Source organism: Pteropus alecto, unplaced genomic scaffold (genome assembly GCF_000325575.1).
Source record: "Pteropus alecto unplaced genomic scaffold, ASM32557v1 scaffold276, whole genome shotgun sequence".
NCBI classification, from domain to species: domain Eukaryota; kingdom Metazoa; phylum Chordata; class Mammalia; order Chiroptera; family Pteropodidae; genus Pteropus; species Pteropus alecto.
In genome coordinates this window covers 5,429,403-5,449,446 of record NW_006438074.1, presented here as the reverse complement: position 1 = coordinate 5,449,446, position 20,044 = coordinate 5,429,403, and the positions used below count along the sequence as shown (strand labels likewise).

At 40.3% G+C, this 20,044-nt stretch overlaps 2 protein-coding genes across 17 annotated transcripts in view; one reads left to right on the top strand and one right to left on the bottom strand.

The window, feature by feature from the left end:
- RAD51B (RAD51 paralog B) overlaps nt 1–1,946 on the bottom strand; it is a 488,946-nt gene extending 487,000 nt beyond the window's left edge. For 2 of the 13 annotated variants that reach the window (XM_015591932.2, XM_015591930.2), the window contains exon 1: nt 914–1,013. The gene's annotated coding sequence lies outside the window, so the exon portion shown is untranslated. Of the gene's footprint in view, nt 1–774; nt 1,055–1,884 lie in introns of those variants that run through there. The other 11 variants (XM_025049133.1, XM_025049136.1, XM_015591934.2 and 8 more) reach the window with 10 other exon arrangements.
- A 23-nt stretch (nt 1,947–1,969) lies between these two features.
- ZFYVE26 (zinc finger FYVE-type containing 26) overlaps nt 1,970–20,044 on the top strand; it is a 55,963-nt gene continuing 37,888 nt past the window's right edge. For 3 of the 4 annotated variants that reach the window (XM_015591948.2, XM_006915148.3, XM_025049131.1), the window contains exons 1-14: nt 1,970–2,109; nt 2,592–2,862; nt 4,212–4,290; nt 7,684–7,773; nt 9,118–9,640; nt 10,033–10,163; nt 10,769–10,933; nt 11,072–11,160; nt 12,056–12,219; nt 14,308–14,505; nt 15,534–16,145; nt 16,377–16,463; nt 18,514–18,582; nt 19,272–19,423. In XM_015591948.2, coding sequence (XP_015447434.1) covers nt 2,669–2,862; nt 4,212–4,290; nt 7,684–7,773; nt 9,118–9,640; nt 10,033–10,163; nt 10,769–10,933; nt 11,072–11,160; nt 12,056–12,219; nt 14,308–14,505; nt 15,534–16,145; nt 16,377–16,463; nt 18,514–18,582; nt 19,272–19,423 — 2,553 coding nt within the window. In that variant the 5' untranslated portion in view covers nt 1,970–2,109; nt 2,592–2,668. The remainder of the gene's footprint in view (nt 2,110–2,591; nt 2,863–4,211; nt 4,291–7,683; nt 7,774–9,117; nt 9,641–10,032; nt 10,164–10,768; nt 10,934–11,071; nt 11,161–12,055; nt 12,220–14,307; nt 14,506–15,533; nt 16,146–16,376; nt 16,464–18,513; nt 18,583–19,271; nt 19,424–20,044) is intronic. The other variant, XM_025049130.1, reaches the window with a different exon arrangement.

Here is a 20,044-nt window from a genome sequence, read left to right as displayed (position 1 = left end):
AAGTTCCTGATGTGTGTGTGTGCATGCGCTCATGTGAATGCAGAATGAGGAAAGATATTCAACCCTAGCGACTGAATCCTCACCTCATCAAGAAAAATTCTTAAGAAGTACAAATTGGTAGTTACAAAATAGCCAAAGGGTTGTGAAGTACAGCATAGGGAGTATAGTTAATAATATTGTAATAACTATTATAGTGCCAGGTGCGTACTAGTCTAATCTGGGGGAATCACTTTGTAAATTATATAATTGTCTAACCACTTTGCTGTACACCTGAAACTAGTATAATATTGAATGGCAACTAATTAAAATATTTTTAAAAAGAAAAGATAAATCCTCATGTTAGATGTTCAATGAAAACCGTTAAGTAACAATGACAGCTAATACTTATTGAGCCTTTATTATGTTCCATACACTGTTCCAAGCGCTTCAGATGTTTTACTTCATTTCACAGATTAAGGATACTAAGGCTGAGTTGAAAAACTTTCTCAAAGTCTAACTGCTAGTATATGCCCGCCTCCGCATTCGAATTCAGGGATCTGATTCCAGATTCCATGCTATTTATTACCTACCACTTCTTCAACACCTAACCACGGGCTTCTCTGCCTAGACCCCAAACCGCTCCGAAGTGGAAGGGGGTAGGCATCAAGCAGCAAAAACATCACCCTAAAATTCCTTAAAAAGAACTTTTTCAACAAGGAGTTCTTTCCATACAACCTCACAAAAGAATACAAGAAACCCCCATATCGGCGGCAGAGTTCTTGTTAACATCCCTACCAGCTTACGGGGGCGTGCCCTGCACCCGAGAGACTCTCCGCTTTCCCAATATGGATACCACGGGCCCAGAAAGGGAGCAGAAAATAATGAGCGCACCCCACGTCCTCACAACTGTCCCCAAGATGAAACTTTCCAGTACCGGGTCTGCAGCATCCAACTTTCAAAGTTTTCCCCACCCCTTACACAGTTCCCCGCGGAAAGTGCCACAAAGCAACAACGCAGGCGGTGGCTGGGTTGCCATCCTGGCGAACACCCAATCAGAAGTAGGCACAGGCCCAGGTCAGCTCCGCTGCTTGCTGGGAATTGTAGTCACACTCTGTAACAATGCTGTAAATCCGTTTCTCCATGTAGTGATTAGCAAAATTCGGTGGAAGGACATCGGCAAGGAGTGTATGAAGCCAGGAGAAACCTTGCTTGGAATTCTCTCTTTTCTTTCGTCACATTTAAAAATTGCTTAATGGACCAAAGAGATATGAGACTCCACTAATCATAGAAGAGGATTTGGAAGAAAGCTTTTGGTTTGTTTTGGCTTGCTTTTTTTCACCACCCTTTGGTGGTGAAGTAGTTTGGGAAATGCTGAATTGGTCAAACCGTTACTTTAAGACTCGATTCAGATTACTGTATTCGCGAAAAGCTTTTGCTCATTCTTTGCTCACATCTCCCCTATGCATAACTCTTTCTTATAATTTAGCTCACTCTATATTAATTATTGACCTGCACCCCTCACCAGACTTGAGGACAGGGGAGCTTCTAAAGCCTAAGCACACCGTTCAATTAACGGTTCCGGGTAAGAGAGCACATAAATGAATGGAGTTAAACAGAAGAAAATGGAGTTAAACAGAAGAAAACGTAGAGTTCTGGGATTATGAGAGCGCGAATGGACAGAATAATAATGGAAGAGGATTCAGGTCTTGCTCTAGGTGTCCCCAAGGCATGGCAAAGCAGTGGTACTGGTTGGCGCTCAGTATACGTTAACTTCAAACACTAGGGGGAAAAGAGCGGGGCAGGGGGAGTTAAGGAATACAGCTATTCCCGCCACCTGCTCCGCGGAACGCAGAACGGAAGGTGTAGAGCAGAGGAGCTGTCAAAACTGAGAGGGATGGCGCTTACTTAGTCTTTCCGAACTTCCTAGCCTTCTCTAGTCCGGCGAGGCGGCGTCACGTGACCCAAACAAATATGGCGTTTTATTTGCATCTTCCCTCCATTGACCAATAGTGGCCGCTGTCAGTCGTCAGCCTATCACCACTCTCGCAACCTCCCAGATGGAATCTGTCACCTGACTCGGTTCAAACATGGCTGCGCTGAGATCTCTCTTTCTTTGGGCGCCAGGAGCAGGTGAGTGTAAGGCACCACGCAGAAGGCGGGGGCGCTCTCCACGACCCCTGTAGGGAGCGTCCCTGTGTCCCAACCCCACCGCCCCACAGTTCTGACACAGATTCATCTCTGGGTTTTCAATCTGTTTCCTTCAGGCAGGGCTCAAACTAGGGAGGTTCCTGCTGGATTTCTCATGCTTAAGGACGTGACCACCTGGGGATTTGGAGCTGGACTAGGTATAAAGTTCAGAAGGGAATACGAAAGCGAAGTTATGGGTCTGCGCCCCGGGCTAATAACACTATTAATATTAATTGGATATTGGATGCTTGATCCACCCCTTTGGGGAAAGGTGGAACTTCTCAAACAAAGATAGTAACATGTCAAATCAACCTGACAACGATAATTAGGAAAGTAAGTCCCGCCTTTCCCTGTCCGGCTAGTAGTTGCTAATTTGTCCAAACACTGCTTCTTCTGCTTCTTACTCTGGTGTAAATTGTTTATAGGAGGTGCCCCACGAAAACTGACAATGTGTTCTGCGTAATTCATCCCTTTCCGTCTCCCTGCACTCTGTGCTGGGAAAATGCACCATCCATTTGGAAAAGAGGAAACCGCTTCCCAGAAGGAGCTTTTTGGATTTTTCTGTGAGTGTCTTCGCAGAGGAGAATGGGAGCTGGCACAGGCGTGTGTACCTCAGCTACACGAGGCACAAGGGGATATCCCAAAGAAAGTGGAAGATATACTTCAGGCGCTGGTGGTGTGTCCAGATCAGCTGAGGTAAGGGATTTCTCTTCCTGCCAGGCAGTCACAGGGCAGGAGACACCAGGTTCAGTATTTGGATTCTGGTCAATGTGCCTCATTCAGCTACCCTCTGAAGAATTAGCAGATGCAGAGGGTATTTCACATGCTCTGAAAAGCTACCTCTAAAATACATGCCTATTAATCAATATTGGCTTTGAATTATCATCTGAATATGCTGTTAAGCCTAGCCAGCAAATTGTGTCTGAACCCACCATTTCTTGTTTATTATTAAAGTAGATGGTGGAACTGCGTTGAAAAGCATTTCATTTGCCTCCAAAAAAGCAAACCCTGCTCTCCTCTTATGAAATTGAAGATATTGTTGTAGCTTTATCAAAGGACCGGAAGTGAATTCACTTAAAGCTTTTTATTTTGAAATAATTATAGACTCACAAGAAGTGCAAAAATAGTACAAAAAGCACCTTTTCCCCAGCTTCCCTCAATAGTGACATTTAATATGGCTATAGTATAGTAGCAAAACCAAGAAATTGACATTGGTACATTACTGTTAACTAGACTACAGACCTTATTTAGTTTTCACCATTTTTTAAATCTGCATTCCTTATTATGTGTGTAGCTCTATGCAGTTTTATTCATGTGTAGATAAATCATCTAAATACCTCAATAATCAAGATACACAACCTCTTAGTATTTAGACCCCTCCTTGCCCCCTGGCAACCACTGTTATCTACCTAAATTTTTAATGAAGTTCTTCCTGGCAGTGCTAGTAACAACTAGTGATGTAGGAGTTAAATGTACTGTTTAGTCTCTCCCTCACTTTTCCTTACTTTGGCAGTTATGTTATATTTTTTAAGTACTGTATTAGCATATGTAGAATGGAGACATAGGTGATTCTTTTCTTTATTTTTTCCCCTTAAATTTGGGTTCTAGCCTGTTACTGTCTCATTTTTAATTACTAACTTCAAAGAAAGGCTTATGAATTTCTATAACCTTTTTAGCATAGAGTTAAAAATAAATTTTTATCAAGTTCCTTTTTTTCTTGAAGACTACTTGATTATACTTTAAAATTATACTTTAGGTAGCTTTGCTTTATGGTTTTCTATGTGATAGTGTTTTGATTAAAAATAATAAAGACTAGATAAGGAGGTGGAGGTAAAGATTAAGACTTTTTTATGAAAGCTGCTAGCTCTATTCTGGTTTTAGTTTTATTGATCTGCAGTATATATTTTAAAATTCTCATTAGAACAACATCTTTACTGTTCAGATTTAAAATAAGCTGAGCAGTGAAATCTGAAATTTGGATCACAAAAGAGAAAAGGTTAATAGAAAGTCTTTGTTTAGAAATTCTTTCTTTTTATATTTTTCAGATGTGGACAAGACATCAATCCTCAGCGATTAGCCTGGGTCTGGCTTCTTGTACTGGAAAAATGGTTGGCCCAAGAAAAGGTAAGTAGGTTTATATTTCAAATTTTCTCCTGAGGCCAAGACTGAGAAGAACTGGGAAGTGGTTGTGAGATTTCCCCTATGTCTATTACTTCCTTTATTATGAGGTTTGTCATATTCCTCTTTCCATATCGATAGTGAGAATGGCTTAAATGTTTATTGCTGTCTCCTTACCTAAATTCATTTATTAATTCACTAACATAATTGGCATGTAATACCATCTGAGGTGATACCATTTTGTTAAAAACCACTGTGACACTTGTGCCTGACAGCTTTGCCGAACTCAGTGAAAATGACAAGATAGCAAATAAAGTATAAACCTCATATGAATAGAGAATGGGCTGAGCTGGTTATTCTTCCAAAAATATTATTTCAATTAGTCCAGTCTAGTGAAATCTTACAGATTTAAACCTCATTAATTAATAATTTAATTACATGATTTGAACTAAAATTTACCAAATGTAAAAACAAAATGAGCAAGTTAACACAGAAAGAAAACTTGTAAGGAAAAGAAAATTTGCCATTAAAAGCCTTTTTGGAAATATGTGATAATTATCAGAAGTTGATATCCATTAAAGGTATTTCCCTCAGGCAATTTTGTATTATTCCTCAGACTTCAAGATTTAAGTGAAGAACTTTTGACTCAAAAAAGAAATGAATGGCCCAAGGTCACAGCGTAAAGTTAGTTGGCAGAACTATAGCTGGAACCAAGATCTGACTGCGAGTTTCCAGTCCTCTGCTTTTTCCACCTCAGTGTTAGTTTTAGGCTTTATTGGCTTAAAAGTTAGAAACCATAAATTCTGTTTTGTAAATATCTATAATTTAGCCTAATTTTCTTCTTTACTCAGTCATCAGAATAATTTTTGTCTTAAGTTCCAGTTGTACTCTTCTCTACAAGAGCTGTCAAAAAGTAATAGAAATTACTAATCTAAATGTATAATCCAGGCTTTGGCCAATTGTCTAGCAAAGAGAAATTACAGAAAGACTAGGATGAATGGGAAGAAAGTAGCAAAACTGAAAAATAACCCCAGAATGATTAACAGTTGGCTATAGTTTCAGATCTAAAAGACAAAAACTTGAGCTAAAATATTCAGTAATATCTTCAAAGAGAAACATAAAAAATGTTTTATTGTTACCAACTAAGGATATTTCCAGTACAAACACGAGATCTGTGAAACCCGATGAACTTTGCCCTGACTGAAGGGTACTTGTTTACTTTATGGCTAATTGGTTGCTTATTTTGTGGACAGTTGCTCAACCAGATCAGGCAGTGGATATCACTTCCCCCTGGCTCCTTAGCACAGACTGAGTTGCTCTTGTTTTTGCCAACATCGAAGATCATTTGGTCCTTAAGGCTCCAATGCCTCAGTTATTTAAACTGTAATGGGAATGCTTTAAACTTTAAACAAGAACCTTAGAGAATTTTAAAATTTTATACAAGGGCTAAGGTTTCAAGTAAATTCTAGGAGTCGTCCTACTCCTGGAGTGGCCTTCATCTTCTTGAGCTTGCTGGCTGCCTATCCTTTTCCAGTGTCCCACCTTCTGCCAAAAGCTTCCTTTTTAATTATTAGTTGAAACAGTGAGTCAGTTTTCTCTTCTTTCATCCACTTTTACCATCTGCTTTTTCATCTTGTACTGATCTATACACATGTAAGCATGTGTGCAAAGCTTTAACTGCAGAGATGTTCACTGCCATGCTGCTTCTAATACAGGAAAACTGGAAACAACTCCAATGTCCACAGTATAGGACTGGCTTATCTATTTGTAAAATACCACACCATTATTAAAATTATGTGGTAAATGAGTTTTCAGTGACATGGAAAAACGTTCATACTCTGCTATGTGAGAAAGAAAAGTTCACAAAATAGTACGTTTGGTATGCATGCATCGATGCATATATAGAAAATGGTCTGAATGCCCTTAGACCACAGTATTAATAGTAGTTTTCTTTCAATGGAAAGATGTGTGTCTGTGTGTGTGTGTGTGTGTCTGTCTGTCTGTCTTTGTTTGCCTGTTTGTAAATTCTCATTTTTCTACATTGAACATGCCTTGCTTTTGTAGTAAGAAAATTTTTTTAGAAACATGGAACAAATTCTTGCTTGCTTTAGAAATGTGAGTCGTTTTTGACCCCGCATATGTATAATGTAATTTCACCAGAAAAATAAATATGAACTTATCAGGATTCTAGATTAAAGTTCTAAAATCGTAAACAGACTTTGTTCTTTTCTTAAGGGGCTGCTGTCTAGACATCTTACCTATTTCTTCCTCTTAGTCCTCAGCAAAAACACTAACCTTCAGCTTCCCAGCATGAATTTTCTTCACCAGCTTCCAGTCACTAGCATTATGCAATTATGCGGGTGTAGGTGCATTAGGGAAGGGTGTGGTAAGGAGAAATAGGATTTGGGGCCCAGAATGTGCTAGATCATATTAGCCTCTGATGTGATGAATGTTACGTGAATAGAGTAATTGTGGTCTTGTGTTGTAACTCCCCTCACACACACACAATCCTGCAGGTGCTTCTTGCTGCGAGTTAGGGGACCTTTCGTAAAACCCAGCTTCTGGAAGCTTTAATCAGTTACATGATTTACAGTGTCTCTAATTTAAAGCAGTGTTTGTCAGGATTATTCCCAGACTTTATCTTATTTGTCTTTGTGTCTGGAGAAAGGGAGACTTATTTTGCTCTTAAGAACCAGGAAAAGGGAAGTTATTCTGAAACAAGCAGGTGCAGGAAGAGTCATAGCTTTCTCTTCCTTTTTTCGTTGGTCTTCTCTGGTGGCATGTCTCATTAACAAACATCGGGATCACTTTTTCCTTTTCATGCTTAAAATAATTGAAATATACTTCCTAACCATTTCATCTTTAGGAACAATTATCTTTTAAAATATATACTTATGCCACAGGTTTGTTTGACTTAGAGATTAAATGAGATTTTTAAAAAGATGTGAAAATATAGCACACAGTACCTGACACATAAGTGTTTAATAAACATTAGATCCTTTCCCTTTATTTTTGTTTTCTAACTTATAATGAATATCAAAATTAGGGATCATGTGGGCCACACCCTCCTAATTATGCTTACTCATAATTAGGTGTTTTGGACACTGCAAGGGGGATTCTTGGAAAAAAGACTTCAAGTGATAGAAAAAGTCACATGAAATGAGCAAACGGAGTTGGAATGTGGGATTTAAGTGTGAGTGTTTAAGAGGGGTATGCACCCAAGCTTAGCTGTTCTTGTTTATAAAGTATCTCAAAACATATCTAGGAATTTAATGTTTAAAAGTACTTTATCTTAGAGAAACAGCAGAAACCAGAGTAACTGAAGAGAAATATTTACTTATAAATTGTTAACTAAAACATATACCTAATCACTGTTCTGCCTTCTTATGATTCTTTTAGAAGTTACTCCCAACTGTTTTCCGGAGAAAGCTTGAGTTTCTTTTATTGTCAGAAGACCTCCAAAGTGACATTCCAGAGGACATCCTCAAGGTGAGAGAGGGCTCTGGAGCCATCTGCCCAGAGTCACAGTCACTCAACCATGTCAGCTTCCAGGGATCCAGCAAAGACAGGTCCCTGAGAAGATGGCTATAGGCTATTCTCAGGCAAGACCAGGCTAGGTAGAAGCCCCTCTGAGAGGAGTTTAGAATTAGGATAAACTTATCTGATTTTAGAATTCTTAGAGGTGGATTGTCCAGAAGTACTAAGAATAGCTGGGGATTAAAGATTTTTTTCATTTCATGTAAAAGGAATACATAACTTGGATTAAACTTAGGTGCTTGAATTTTTCACCAGTATATGGTAGAGAATGTGAAGGGAGAAATATTTGTTGAATACCTCTTCTACAACAGGTGCACTGAATGTGTTATAGTTAATCCTCACAAAAACCGAGGGCCAGATTCGAACTAAGTCTTTACTATATCTATACTTAAGTGCCTGAAGTATGCTCTGAGGTTTAGTACTTATTTTTTTCTATCACCTTGCCACCAGCTAATTAAAGACGTACTAGCAGCAAGATTTAAGGTGGGGACTTTCACTTATATTAGGTCAAGGACTCATGGTCCTGTGACCATCTTTGGGGCACTTAATGAAGAAGCATCCCTGAGCACCATACATAGGCATGGTCCTAAAGCACCCCCTTTTCTCCTTCTGCCCCGCCCCTGCAAACAAGGCTATAGAGTTTCTTGCCTTTAAGTACTTAATCTAGTTGGGGAGCAAGGACTAATACACACACGAAACAATTAAATACTAAGCCATGTGATACTAATTTGAGTAGATTCAAAGCCCAATAAAGAGAGAGAGTTGTTTGGGTTGGAGGTGTTGGGGAAGGTTTTATAGAGGAGTAAGAAATGGGCTATGCCTTAAAGCATGGCTAGGATTTAGACGGGGGGATTAATGTGTAATGTGGGAATGGCGTGTAATGTTTTAAAAAAATGAATTTAAATGCCTTGAGCTGGCATAATGTCTTATGCCCATTTGTTACCTGCTTGGTCTATGAGTTTGCAATTCCTGATTTAAAGCGACAGTATACATTTTGGAGGTGGTAAGGGGGGATGAGTTTGAACATGGAAGCCTTGGGCAATTGAATTAATTTCTTTTGTCAATCTCCTCATTTGTAAAATGAGGATAATAGGAGTATCTTCCTCTTAAGATTGTTGTGAGGATTATTTTATTTTTCTTTGTAAAGGGCTTGGCACATAGTAACTACTACAGAAGTGTTTGCTACTGCTACTATTATACACAAACACACGTTGAAAAGAAGAAAACATCAAGGCATACAGGTGATAACATTCTCGACATGCTCACCATGCATCTTTCTCTTCATTCTCTATTTAGGAGCTATGTGAGGCTTTATCACAAGACTCGGTAGACCCTGTGCTTGATGGAAATCAGAGGCGAGAGAGCTGGACCCTCCAGCTCAGCTCAGAAGCTGTCTCTGTGCTCTGGGACCTTCTGAGGCAGGCCCCCCAGCCAGTGCAGGCTCTGCTGGAGCTCCTGCTTAGGGAGGACAATGGCACTGGCCTCTGTGGCTGGCCTCTGCAAAAGGCACTGGTGGACCTCATTCGAAAAGCACTGGGAGCTTTGAAGGGCCCTGCTGCTGGGCCCCCTGGGGAAGCAGATGCCATCTATGGAGCCCTGCGGATTCTGCATTGCCCTGCAGAGCCACTCGGGGTTGAGCTGCGTCTCCTATGTGAAGAACTGCTGGAGGCCTGCAAGACTGAAGGCAGTCCCCTGCAGGAGGAGCAGCTGCTCAGCTGCCTGCTACATAAGGACGGATGTGGACTGGTATCCCTGTATGGCCATACCTATGCAGAGAAGACCCCAGAAAAGCCACCGAAGGCCACATCCTCGGGAAAAGGTGTGTTCTCTTTGCCGCTTCTCCTGATGTGTTGGTATTTTCACAATGCCCAACCTCTCTGGAGTTCCTCTAGGCAGGTGCCTTTATGTTGCTCAAGAAATCTAATGGGAGAGGCTGAGCAAAAAGGGTGAGGTGTCCTTTTGTAAAAGCACAGATTTTGTAGTCTAAAACGGAATGCTGGAAAATATATATATAGTAATAGTAATAGCAGCAAAGAGCTTTTCAGAAGCTACTGAGAGGAGTAAAGCGTTTTAATATAGAAGTATAGAAAACCTGGTTTAAGTGTTGAAAAGAGCAAACTGTCATATCAATTCAATTGACTTTTCAAATGGGCTTTAGCTTAGGAAAGAAGAGCTCCGGTTCCCTGGTAACCTTTCTGGTTTGATTTTCAGCCTCACCGGACCATCTAGATCCCGAGCGGGCAATGCTAGCCTTATTCTCCAATCCTGATCCAGCCCAGGCTTGGAAATCGGCCTGTTTCTACTGCCTGAGCAACAGCAAGCACTTCCTTGAACAGATCCTGGTAGGTCAAAGTTAATTATTCTCCATCAGAGAAGTACCCAGGGACTTTAGATAGGCTTTTTCATGCCTTGTTTTTCTCCCACTCATTTGTCTAACATAAAGCAGTCTAATTATTAGTGAGTCATTTGGATCTGTCCATCCCATAGTCCTAGGGGAAAGAAGGCTTTGAGAACCAGTGTCATTCATTATTAGAAATGCAGTCATTTTATATTGGTCCTTTGGCAGGAACTAAAATGTTGGATATGTATAAGTTTTCTGGAGGGTACGAGGAAGAAAAGACAGTGGAAGCAGTATGTCACCTGTCTGACAGGGGAATTTAATTGCTCTAACCTTTTTCCAGATTGCACTGAGCTTCAACTTAATTCAACAGATATGTATCAACCTCATCTTACGTGCTATGTTCTATGTTTATCCTATGTGCCATGTTACAGCAGAAGTCAATCCCTGCCTTCAAAGAGCTTATAGTCTAGTGTTTTTGTGAACATTTTTTACTCAACCGGCCATGTCTGTCATTATCAGACATCTCCCTGATATACTAAAAAGCTTCTTACCCTAATGAGCAGCAAGTCCACATAACTGCTTATTACAGCCTCCTTTGACTTGCAGGTGACAGCACTAGCGCTGTTGAAAGAGGAAGACTTCCCAAGTCTTGGCTGTCTGCTAGATAGGGAATTCAGGCCTCTCAGTCGACTGCTTGCACTCCTGGGCTGGACACACTGCCAGAGCCTAGTGTCAGCCAAGAGGCTGCTCCAGACACTCCACAGGACCCAGGTAACTCTACTCTGCAGCCTGGGCTGCTCCAGAAGTGAGCACTATGGGGCTTTGGGCTGAGGCGGATTGCAGGGTACTGAAGTCGGTCACAATCTCTGGCCCCAGATGCTCGAGTCAGCATCTCTTCTATATCAACAGGACCACAGCTGCGACAAGCTCCTCAGAGATGCCTGTGATGGGCTGTGGGCTCACCTGGAGGTCCTGGAGTGGTGTGTACAGCAGAGCAGGTACAGCCATATGTGGCCAGCCCCCTTCCCACCATTGGGCACACTTAACCCCATGCTCTGCGCCTGTGACCATTTCCAGACATCTTCTACATAAATCTTTTGAGTTGACAATGTTAACCACCAACTAATAATTATCCTAACTATTAAACCAGAAAATATAAGTAATAATTATCTTTACTATAGCCATAAGGTTATAAGTAGAGGAAAATTTTAGGGTAACAATGATAAAAAGAACAATAGCTCATATTTCCTGAGCACCTACTATATGCCAGGCATAGCTTCAAGCCCTTTACATGGGTGATTTTGCTCACAACAATCCTATGAGGTAGATACCAATATTATCTTCATTTTTAAGATGGGGCAGCTGAAGCCCAGAGGTGTTATGTAACATGCCCAAGATGACACAGCTAGTAAATGTAGTCGGCATTCTTAGCCATGTGTTATCCTGGATGACACCTTTATTCAACAACTGCCTATTGAACTGTGTGTGAGCTATGTTTTCCTGGTAACTTGGCCTTAGATCTTGCCTACATCTGGATTCCTGTTCTTCACCTACTTCACTAGCACTTCCTGAAGTAAAGTAGGCAAAGTGAGAATTAGTGAGAGGCCTTTACTCAAAGTAAAGCAGAGAAGCTTGTGTCACTTCTTAGCTAGGAAGAGTACAGAAATTAGGAAGCTTCATCTGCAGGCCCTTTCTATATTCTAAAGACCTAAAGGCCCTTTCTTTGTACTTCTTGAGGGTAAATAAATGTTCTGCTCTATCCCAGAACAACTGAAATTTTGTGTTTGGGCAACTGAAACCTGTGTTGTGGGCCAGAGAGGAATCGAGATTGGTCTTTCTTAGAGCAATTATATAAACTGCCTTCCCTTCCACCCTCCCATCTTTCCTTTTCAGTAACCTCATACCAAAGAGAGATCTCTTGTGTCATTTACATGGTGGAGGCAGCCACTCAGTGCTCTACTCTCTCCATCACCTTACAAACCTTCCAGCCCTTAGGGAGGAAGATGTTCTCCAGCTCTTACAGAAGGTGCCAGCCAAGGACCCCCAGCAAGAGCATGGTGAGTTGGAAATAGAGTGACTTGGGCAGTTTCCTCTTAGGATAATCTTGCCCAAGTTTCTTTCAGCACAGGATTTATCTAGAGGTAATCTGTCTAAATGGGTGTTCTAGCATGTGCCCTCTAAATTAAGTGCTGTTTGCCCCAGTGAGATTAGAAGATAGAGGAACATGTCTCCCCTTTCTTGGTGAGGTGTAGGGGAATCCTCTGAGAACAGTCCCATAGGAACCTCTGTCCTCGTGGAAATATCTCAATAACCACTACCATACCCTCATTCCAATGAAACAATTAGGAAATGCCCTCTGAATTCACAGCCTTGTCGTTGGCAGTGATGCAAATTTTTTATGAGTCTCTCCATGCTTCATAAGCTCTCTCATAGCGCATTTTGTGTCTGCCTTCTCTCCCATATCTTCTTTATACTCTGTTGAACAGATAAAGAGGTTTGGAAGAAAGACTTGCCTGAAACAGTAGCAAAGCTTTGATTTAATCTTAGATCTTTGCTTAAAATTCAAGTCTCCGTTAACAAGCTTTTTTGCTCTCAAAAATCCTATCATAGTGTAGTCACAACCTGCCACACAGGCCTTGGACTCTTAGCTTTGAGAGAAACAAACGTTCTCATATGGTAATAGATGTTACTCACCCTAGATATTGCTTTGATTTACTTTAAAAGGAATTGCCACTAATTGGAAATGTGTTACTGCATTCTATACTTTTTTCTAGAAAGGTAGGCAACTTGTTTAGCAGATTTCCTAAAGGAACTGAAATGCTCTGTTTTCTACACACTAGTACAAAAGACTTCTAAAGAAGTATTTTAAACCTTATCCGTAGTGATCCACCAGGACACACTTAGAACTTAAACTTGGAAAAGGCAAAAAGGGAGCAATAATAGGACTGAGACTAAGGTAAGACAAGAGAGGCATAAGGAATACAAAATTTAAGAAGCCACTTATTCCTACGGTTGTGCAAGTTCTTGCAAGTCCTGGCCTTGGGTGATAATGCCATGTAGAGGCAATGGGCTTAAAACAATATTGATCTCATTCTCCTTCTTACTCTGGCCTTGGCAAAACAGCTTTCTAGAAGAAGTAATAAATAGGAAGCCTGTACATAAAGGAATTTATTGCAGCATCGTAGTACAAAGCATCCCTAACTGCTGCAATGCCCTGCCCTAGAAGAATCTGCCTAGGTAAGGGGTTCATTCTGTAGAACTACATACAGCCAGCAGAAATTTAGTTAATGAAGAAGCATAATCAAATGTGATGCTATCATGGATTTTTAAGAAGTGGGAAAATTAAATAATATAGAAAATGTCATTACACTCAACTTAGACTTGCACACGTGTATACACATACGCAGCACAATCAGAGGGGTTAAATCAGAATTTTAACGATAGTTGTGGTTAGTTGATAGGATCATAGGTGATATTTTTTCCTCTTTTTTGCTTTTCTGCATTTAATGCTTTTTCTTTGAGAAGGTTGTGCTTTTTGTATGAAAAGAGTTAAAGCCAGAGTAAGATGTTTAGAGGCCCTTCAAAGATTATGGTATTCTCCCTTACTCCTGAAGTTCAACATTTTATTAAGTGAGAAATTATAAATTATTAAACGAGTACAGGGAACTTCAATAGAGTTTTTTTCCCCATGATGTCTGCTTCATTGCTTTCTTAAAAATATCATATATTTTTTCCAAAAAATTACTTTTGTTTCTTTTGCCTTTGTTACTCAATCTAAACACATTTTAAGCCTACCTTTTGGATAATGTGGCACTGCGTAGATTAAACATTTACTTTAAATTTTAATTTTTAAAAAAGTAAGAATAAGATTTTAAGGAATGTAAGGAAAAGATTTGTTAAGCATCCATGAGGGCTATGTGGAACAGACAGGTGGAAGGGAGGTTGGTGGGCGAAAGGAAATGGAGGGAACTGAAAGTTGGTGTTAAGTAGAGGAAAGGGCCTGGAATGGACAGAAAGGAGAGAGAGTCAAAACACTTAGAGGACCTGGAAATGCAGTATCTCTTTGCTTCAGCCATACTTGAAGCCCGTACCTGAAAGAACCAACTCTGAAGTTCTGCCTGTTTCTCTCTCTCATTCTGATTCAGCTGATACCCCAGTCCCTGAGCACCTGAGCCAGTGTCAGAACCTGACACTCTACCAGAGCTTCTGTGCCATGAAGTATGCCATCTATGCCCTCTGTGTGAACTCACACCAGCACACCCAGTGCCAGGAATGCAAAGACAGTCTCTCTGAGGACCTGGCCTTGGCTGTGGAGTCAGTGAATGATTCTGTCTCCTCCTCAGGTATAGCACCCACTCCCCCATTCCTGACATAAGCTGGTAATGACCTGTTCCAGAGAGTTCTTTGTGTGGGAACCCTTTTCCACCAGGATTGGGGAGGTGCCTCTTGGTTTTAATATGCCCAAGAATAATTGCATTCATTTATCAACCTCTGTGAATCAAAGGGACATGGAGAAAGCGAGTGATTGGCCTAAGTTCTAATGAAGTCTCATCACCTAGTGCAGTATTTTATGAATGCTTTTTTAAAACTACAATCCACAATAAAAATAGCATTTCACATCACACTCCAGTTTGCACGTAGGTATATAATTTGCGTGTTTATTTATGTATGTGTATATAAGTGATATATAAACTGAAATAAGTTTTAAGAAAGAATACTCACTCTTCCAAACAGAGCATACTCTCAATTATTTTTCTGTTGTATTCATCATTTAAATGCAGCCTCTGAGTCATTATCATAGCCTGTAGTGTGAAAGAACATATGTCCTATCCTCTCTCATTTTTCTTAATAACTTATATTTTTAACAACTTAAAATTTTTTAACTTGCTTTGTGTGACTACTGGATAGTATCTCTCCCTTGTAGCTTTAGAATAAACCTTCACCTCTGAGCTTGGTTATTTTTGACCAGTGAGTATTTCTTAAGAAATCTAGGTTGTCCACGATCACCTTTAGTATAAAAATGTATGAAAATGGAGTTGAGGAGTAAGAAGTCTGCATGCTACCTTCATTTCAGGAACAGAAATATGGAGTGCTTGTCAAAGATGAGGAGTAATGTAATATTTAAAAAGCCAAAACAAAATGACAGATGTTCAGTGAGCTGTATTTTTAATTAAGGTAGCAAAATCTTTCTGCAAATCATGAAAAGACATGGCTGAAGAGTGTCTTATCCTCCTAACTATAACCAGAATTCCCTTAGTCATTAAAAATAAATAAACGAGTTAAAGTTGTGAGAATGTTTGAGTCTGGCAAGTCGTGTTTTTAATATTTGAATTTTCTCTTTTTCTCTGGTCTCTTATATGTGCTTATTTAGGTGCTTCGAATCTCTTCTCAACATACCTGGCTAGGTGTCAGCAGTATCTGTGCAGCATTCCTGACTCTTTGTGCCTGGAACTTCTAGAAAACATCTTCTCATTGCTCCTCATCACCTCTGCCGATCTTCACCCAGAGCCTCACTTGCCTGAGGACTATGCTGAGGAGGATGATGTTGAGGGGAAGAGCCCTTTGGGTTTGAGGTCCCCATCAGAGAGCCCTCAGCACATAGCACAGCCAGAGAAGAAGTCAGAACAGGGTTCCCAGGGAGTCCCCAAGAGTTTTGCTTATACAATTCCTAGCCGTATGAAGACAGAGCCAAAAGACAGTTCACCAGGGCCTCACGGGCATAGCTTTTTGGACCTAAAGCACTTTACTAGTGGTATCAGTGGGTTTCTGGCTGACGAATTTGCAATAGGGGCCTTCCTCAAGCTTCTCCAGGAGCAGCTGGATGAGCTCAGCAGCCACACACCCCCTGAGGAGCCAAAGCTGCCAGAAGGCCAGAGCTGCTCCGGAAGCAGAGATGGACTGCAGAGCCGCTTACACCGGTTTTCCAAGATTCTTTCTGAGGCCCAGTGGAGATACAAGGTTGTAACGAGCAACCAGGGCTCAGGTGAGAGAAAGCAGAACCAGTGGGTTCAGAAACTGAAGAGGGAAAACATCCCAGGAATGTGGGAGTGAGCGAGGAATGCATGGGAGTTACACTGGACTCACTGTCACAGCAACTAGTGTCAGAACCGTGCCTCAGAGCCCAGTCCAGATCTTCCCCTACCTGTTACCCCAGAAATGGGTCAAATCAATATTAATCATTCTCCCATGTGACCCACTGGGTTTGCCATTTCAGAGGAACAAACTTCCCGAAGATACCGGCCTGTTGCCACACGGCACCCTAGTCTCCGCCGGGGTCGTCGGACACGAAGGAGCCGGGCAGGTAATCTGAGGAGCTGTCTCCCCATTCCTCATTCCCATGCACCAGGCAAGTGGCATACTGCCACTCGTCTAATATTCTTTGAGGTAAAGCACGTGGTCCAAACAAACAAACAAAAGTGATTTAAGGTTATCCTAGTCCCACTCCACCGAAGTAACCCTAATAGTTTCCTTCCAGAAATTTTTCATACAGTACAAGCATGTGTATCATTTTATATACATATATACTTATATACATTGAGAACTGCAACTTTCTTTTTTTGTTTATATCCTTTTATATGTACAGATGTATCATACTGTATATTGAGAACTTATTTTTATCTATTTTAAAGGCTACTTAGTATTTCATCATCGTATGTACCCTTTTGTGGAGATTTAAATTGTTTCCAGTTTTTTACTGTTATAAACAATGCTACAGTAAATAGCCTTGTACATATGTCTGCACACTTGTGTGAATATATCTAGTAGTAGAATAGCAAGATCAAAGGTATGTGGATATAAAATAAAGATATTATCAAATTGCTTAATAAAAGATGGACCAATTTATATTCCCACCAAATGTATATGAGTGCCTATTTGCACATACATTCATTAAAAATGAGAACCATCAGATTTTTAAATAATCTTTGCCAATGTGATTAATATAGCAATGGTCTATCATTGTTCTGATGTTTTTAGTTTGAGATCGAATATCTTTTCATATATTTATTAGCCACTTATATCTTTTTTTGAGCTACCTATTCATGTGCAGGGTTTATATTTTCTATTGGGTTCATCTTGTTGAATTGTAAGAAGCTCTTTAAACATTAAGGAAAATATTCTGTCATTATGTGCTATAATTTTTTCTCCATTTTGTCTTTTGACTTCGATTATTAGTTTTCCTAAAGAGTTTAATACAAGAGCATTGTATAGAAGTGTTATACTTTTAGATGATCAAATTTTCATATGGTATTTGTTGCTGGTTTTTAAATAATCAACAGAATTCAGAAGAATTTGCTCTGTGCTAAACAATATTAGGTATCTTGAGGGAGGTGAATGAGGCATACACCAGGACTTTGCCTTCAAAGAATTTATAACTTACCTACATAGACAGTACACATAAAACACTTAAACTGCTTCCTGAAAACAGAAGAAATCTCTTGGAAGGGAAGATCAGCATAGTCTACAAAAGTCAGAGAAACAGATTTTATGGAAAAGTTGACTCTTGAACCTGGCTCAGAAGAATGAGTAAGCTCTAGCCTACTCACTGTAGCAGTGAGAAAGATGAGCATACCTGGGTGGAGTGGAGAATATCATGAGAGAAACCTGGAAAACATCAAGGCTGAGATGCTCAGGCCCTTAAGCTGATCAGTTAATTGGTTTGAGTTAAAAGGCATAGTTTACGTCAACTTAACCCTCTAGCCCAAGAATGCACAATCTGTCTTCTCTTTCCTACAGCTGTCTGTTCCTTTCGAAACAGTGAACCAGACACTCCCTTGCATGAGGCTGATATCGCCCTCTTATGACCACACTAAGGAAAAACAAGCCTCCATTCTCAAGCCCTGGCATTTCAATAAAACAGGTGTTGAGATAAAGCTTTTCCTCCAAGGCTCTAAATACTGTGGTCTTTGGCAGACCAGGACTTATACTTTGGTTCCCTACCTTTTCAAGTATAAAGACAACGTTTTCTGTATCAGAAAATTTTATGACTCTCTTTTGCACTCTACTACTTCCTGGTCATAATAGTTGTGATTTTTTTTTCCCCGAAAATTGACAGTGCTTAGTGAATAGATGGGAATCACTGACCTCTAGAAGTAACTTGAAAGCTCATAGAGCTCTGAGACCCTCAGGTTGGAAACCATGGGTATAAGCTACTAACCAAGTGAGCATTGGGGCCATATTAAGCCCACGTTTCACCTTTGGTCTGCAGGAACTTGCATTTCACTGTAAAGGAGCAGTAGGCATAGTTCTCCATCACCTCAACTACCCAGATCTTAACTTTCAAGCCAAATTCTCACTCTCTACACTGTAAGGATTTGATGGTTGATTTTCTCTGCTCTTCCTAATACCTCTAGATGGCCGGGACAGAAGTTCCAATCCATCCCTGGAAAGTACAAGCAGTGAGCTGAGCACAAGTACTTCAGGTATGGGGGTCCCAACCAGTTACCAACTTCAAGCAGCTTTGCCTTGATATGCAGTTGCCATACACCGTGGTGTATAAGCCTGGGCTGAGCAGTTCATGCCTGTGTTTAGGAAGGTTGGTTCTGGAAGATACAAACTTCCAGTTATAAGATAAATAAGTCCTAGGGATGTAATATACAGCAATATATAATAACTATAGTTAACAATATTATATATTTGAAAGTTACTAAGAGTAGATCTTTAAAGTTCTCATTACAAGAAAAAAATTTGCAACTATGTTAATTAAACTTTGGTGATCATTTCACAATATATACATATAGCAAATCATTATAGTGTCTACCTAAAACTAATACAATGTTACATTGTCAATTATATATCAATTAAAAATGAGAAGAAGGTTGGTTCTGCAGATAGCCAAACAGATTTCAGCAGGGAAAGGGCTGTTTCACTATCAATTGAGTTGCCCATCTGCAGAGAGAAGAGAGGTGAATACCTAAGAATGGTACTTAACTCTTGCATTCAAAGACGATGGGTTAGGTTTGCCATTCAACTAAGGAAAAGCCAAGACCCATTTACACACCTTTTAGAGAAGGAACTAGAATAAAGGAGAGTTTGGTGGGAAGTGACAGCAATATAGTTTCTCCTCAATTTCTATTGCTTCCTTGGTCCCCATGTTCTTATGTCCCAACAGAGGGAAGTCTGAACACTATGTCTGGAAAGAATGAGCTAGATGGCCGGTTGCAACCCCAAACTCAAAGTTCACTCATCCCCATGATGTTCTCCCCACCTGAGTCACTGCTGGCATCCTGCATTCTCCGGGGGAACTTCGCAGAAGCCCGTCAGGTGAGAGGAGTACTGGTGCAGCAGGTGTTAGTAGCCTAGGCCTTACCTTGTCACCATAAAGAATGCTAAGTCAGTATACAGGAGGTATAGGGGCTGCCAAAGTGGAATGTTCCTGTTTAGGGAAAAGCGCAAGGAATAGAAATCAGAAAGATTCTCACCCTCCTTGAGCTCCAATAACCTCAACTAAAGATTAGAGTTAAATATAATACCTGCTCGTACTACCTCATGAGAATGTTAGATTTTGTGTAGGCTCTGAGAAATACAAGAATCCTCTACTATTGTTTAAATTTAATAGCATAAAAACCTAATATTCTAATTTTTGACACTCCGTTGGTATATTTATCATACTATGCTCATCCCTTAACCTGCAGGGCAGAATTTTTCTTTAATGTGAGTTCGGTTGTTGAGGAATTAATCAAGGAGAAATCCAGATGATAGAGTCTTTGCTTAACTTTCTCTGGTCATTTTAGACCCCATACTTTAATAATAATAATTCTGACCCTCTGGGGAGGATAGGACCCCCACCAGCCTTTCATACACCCAAATCTGGAAGAAGTCAGCTATGAGCCCCCTGATGCTTTACCCGTAAGTGCCTTCACTTCCTCTTCCTTTCTTGGTCTT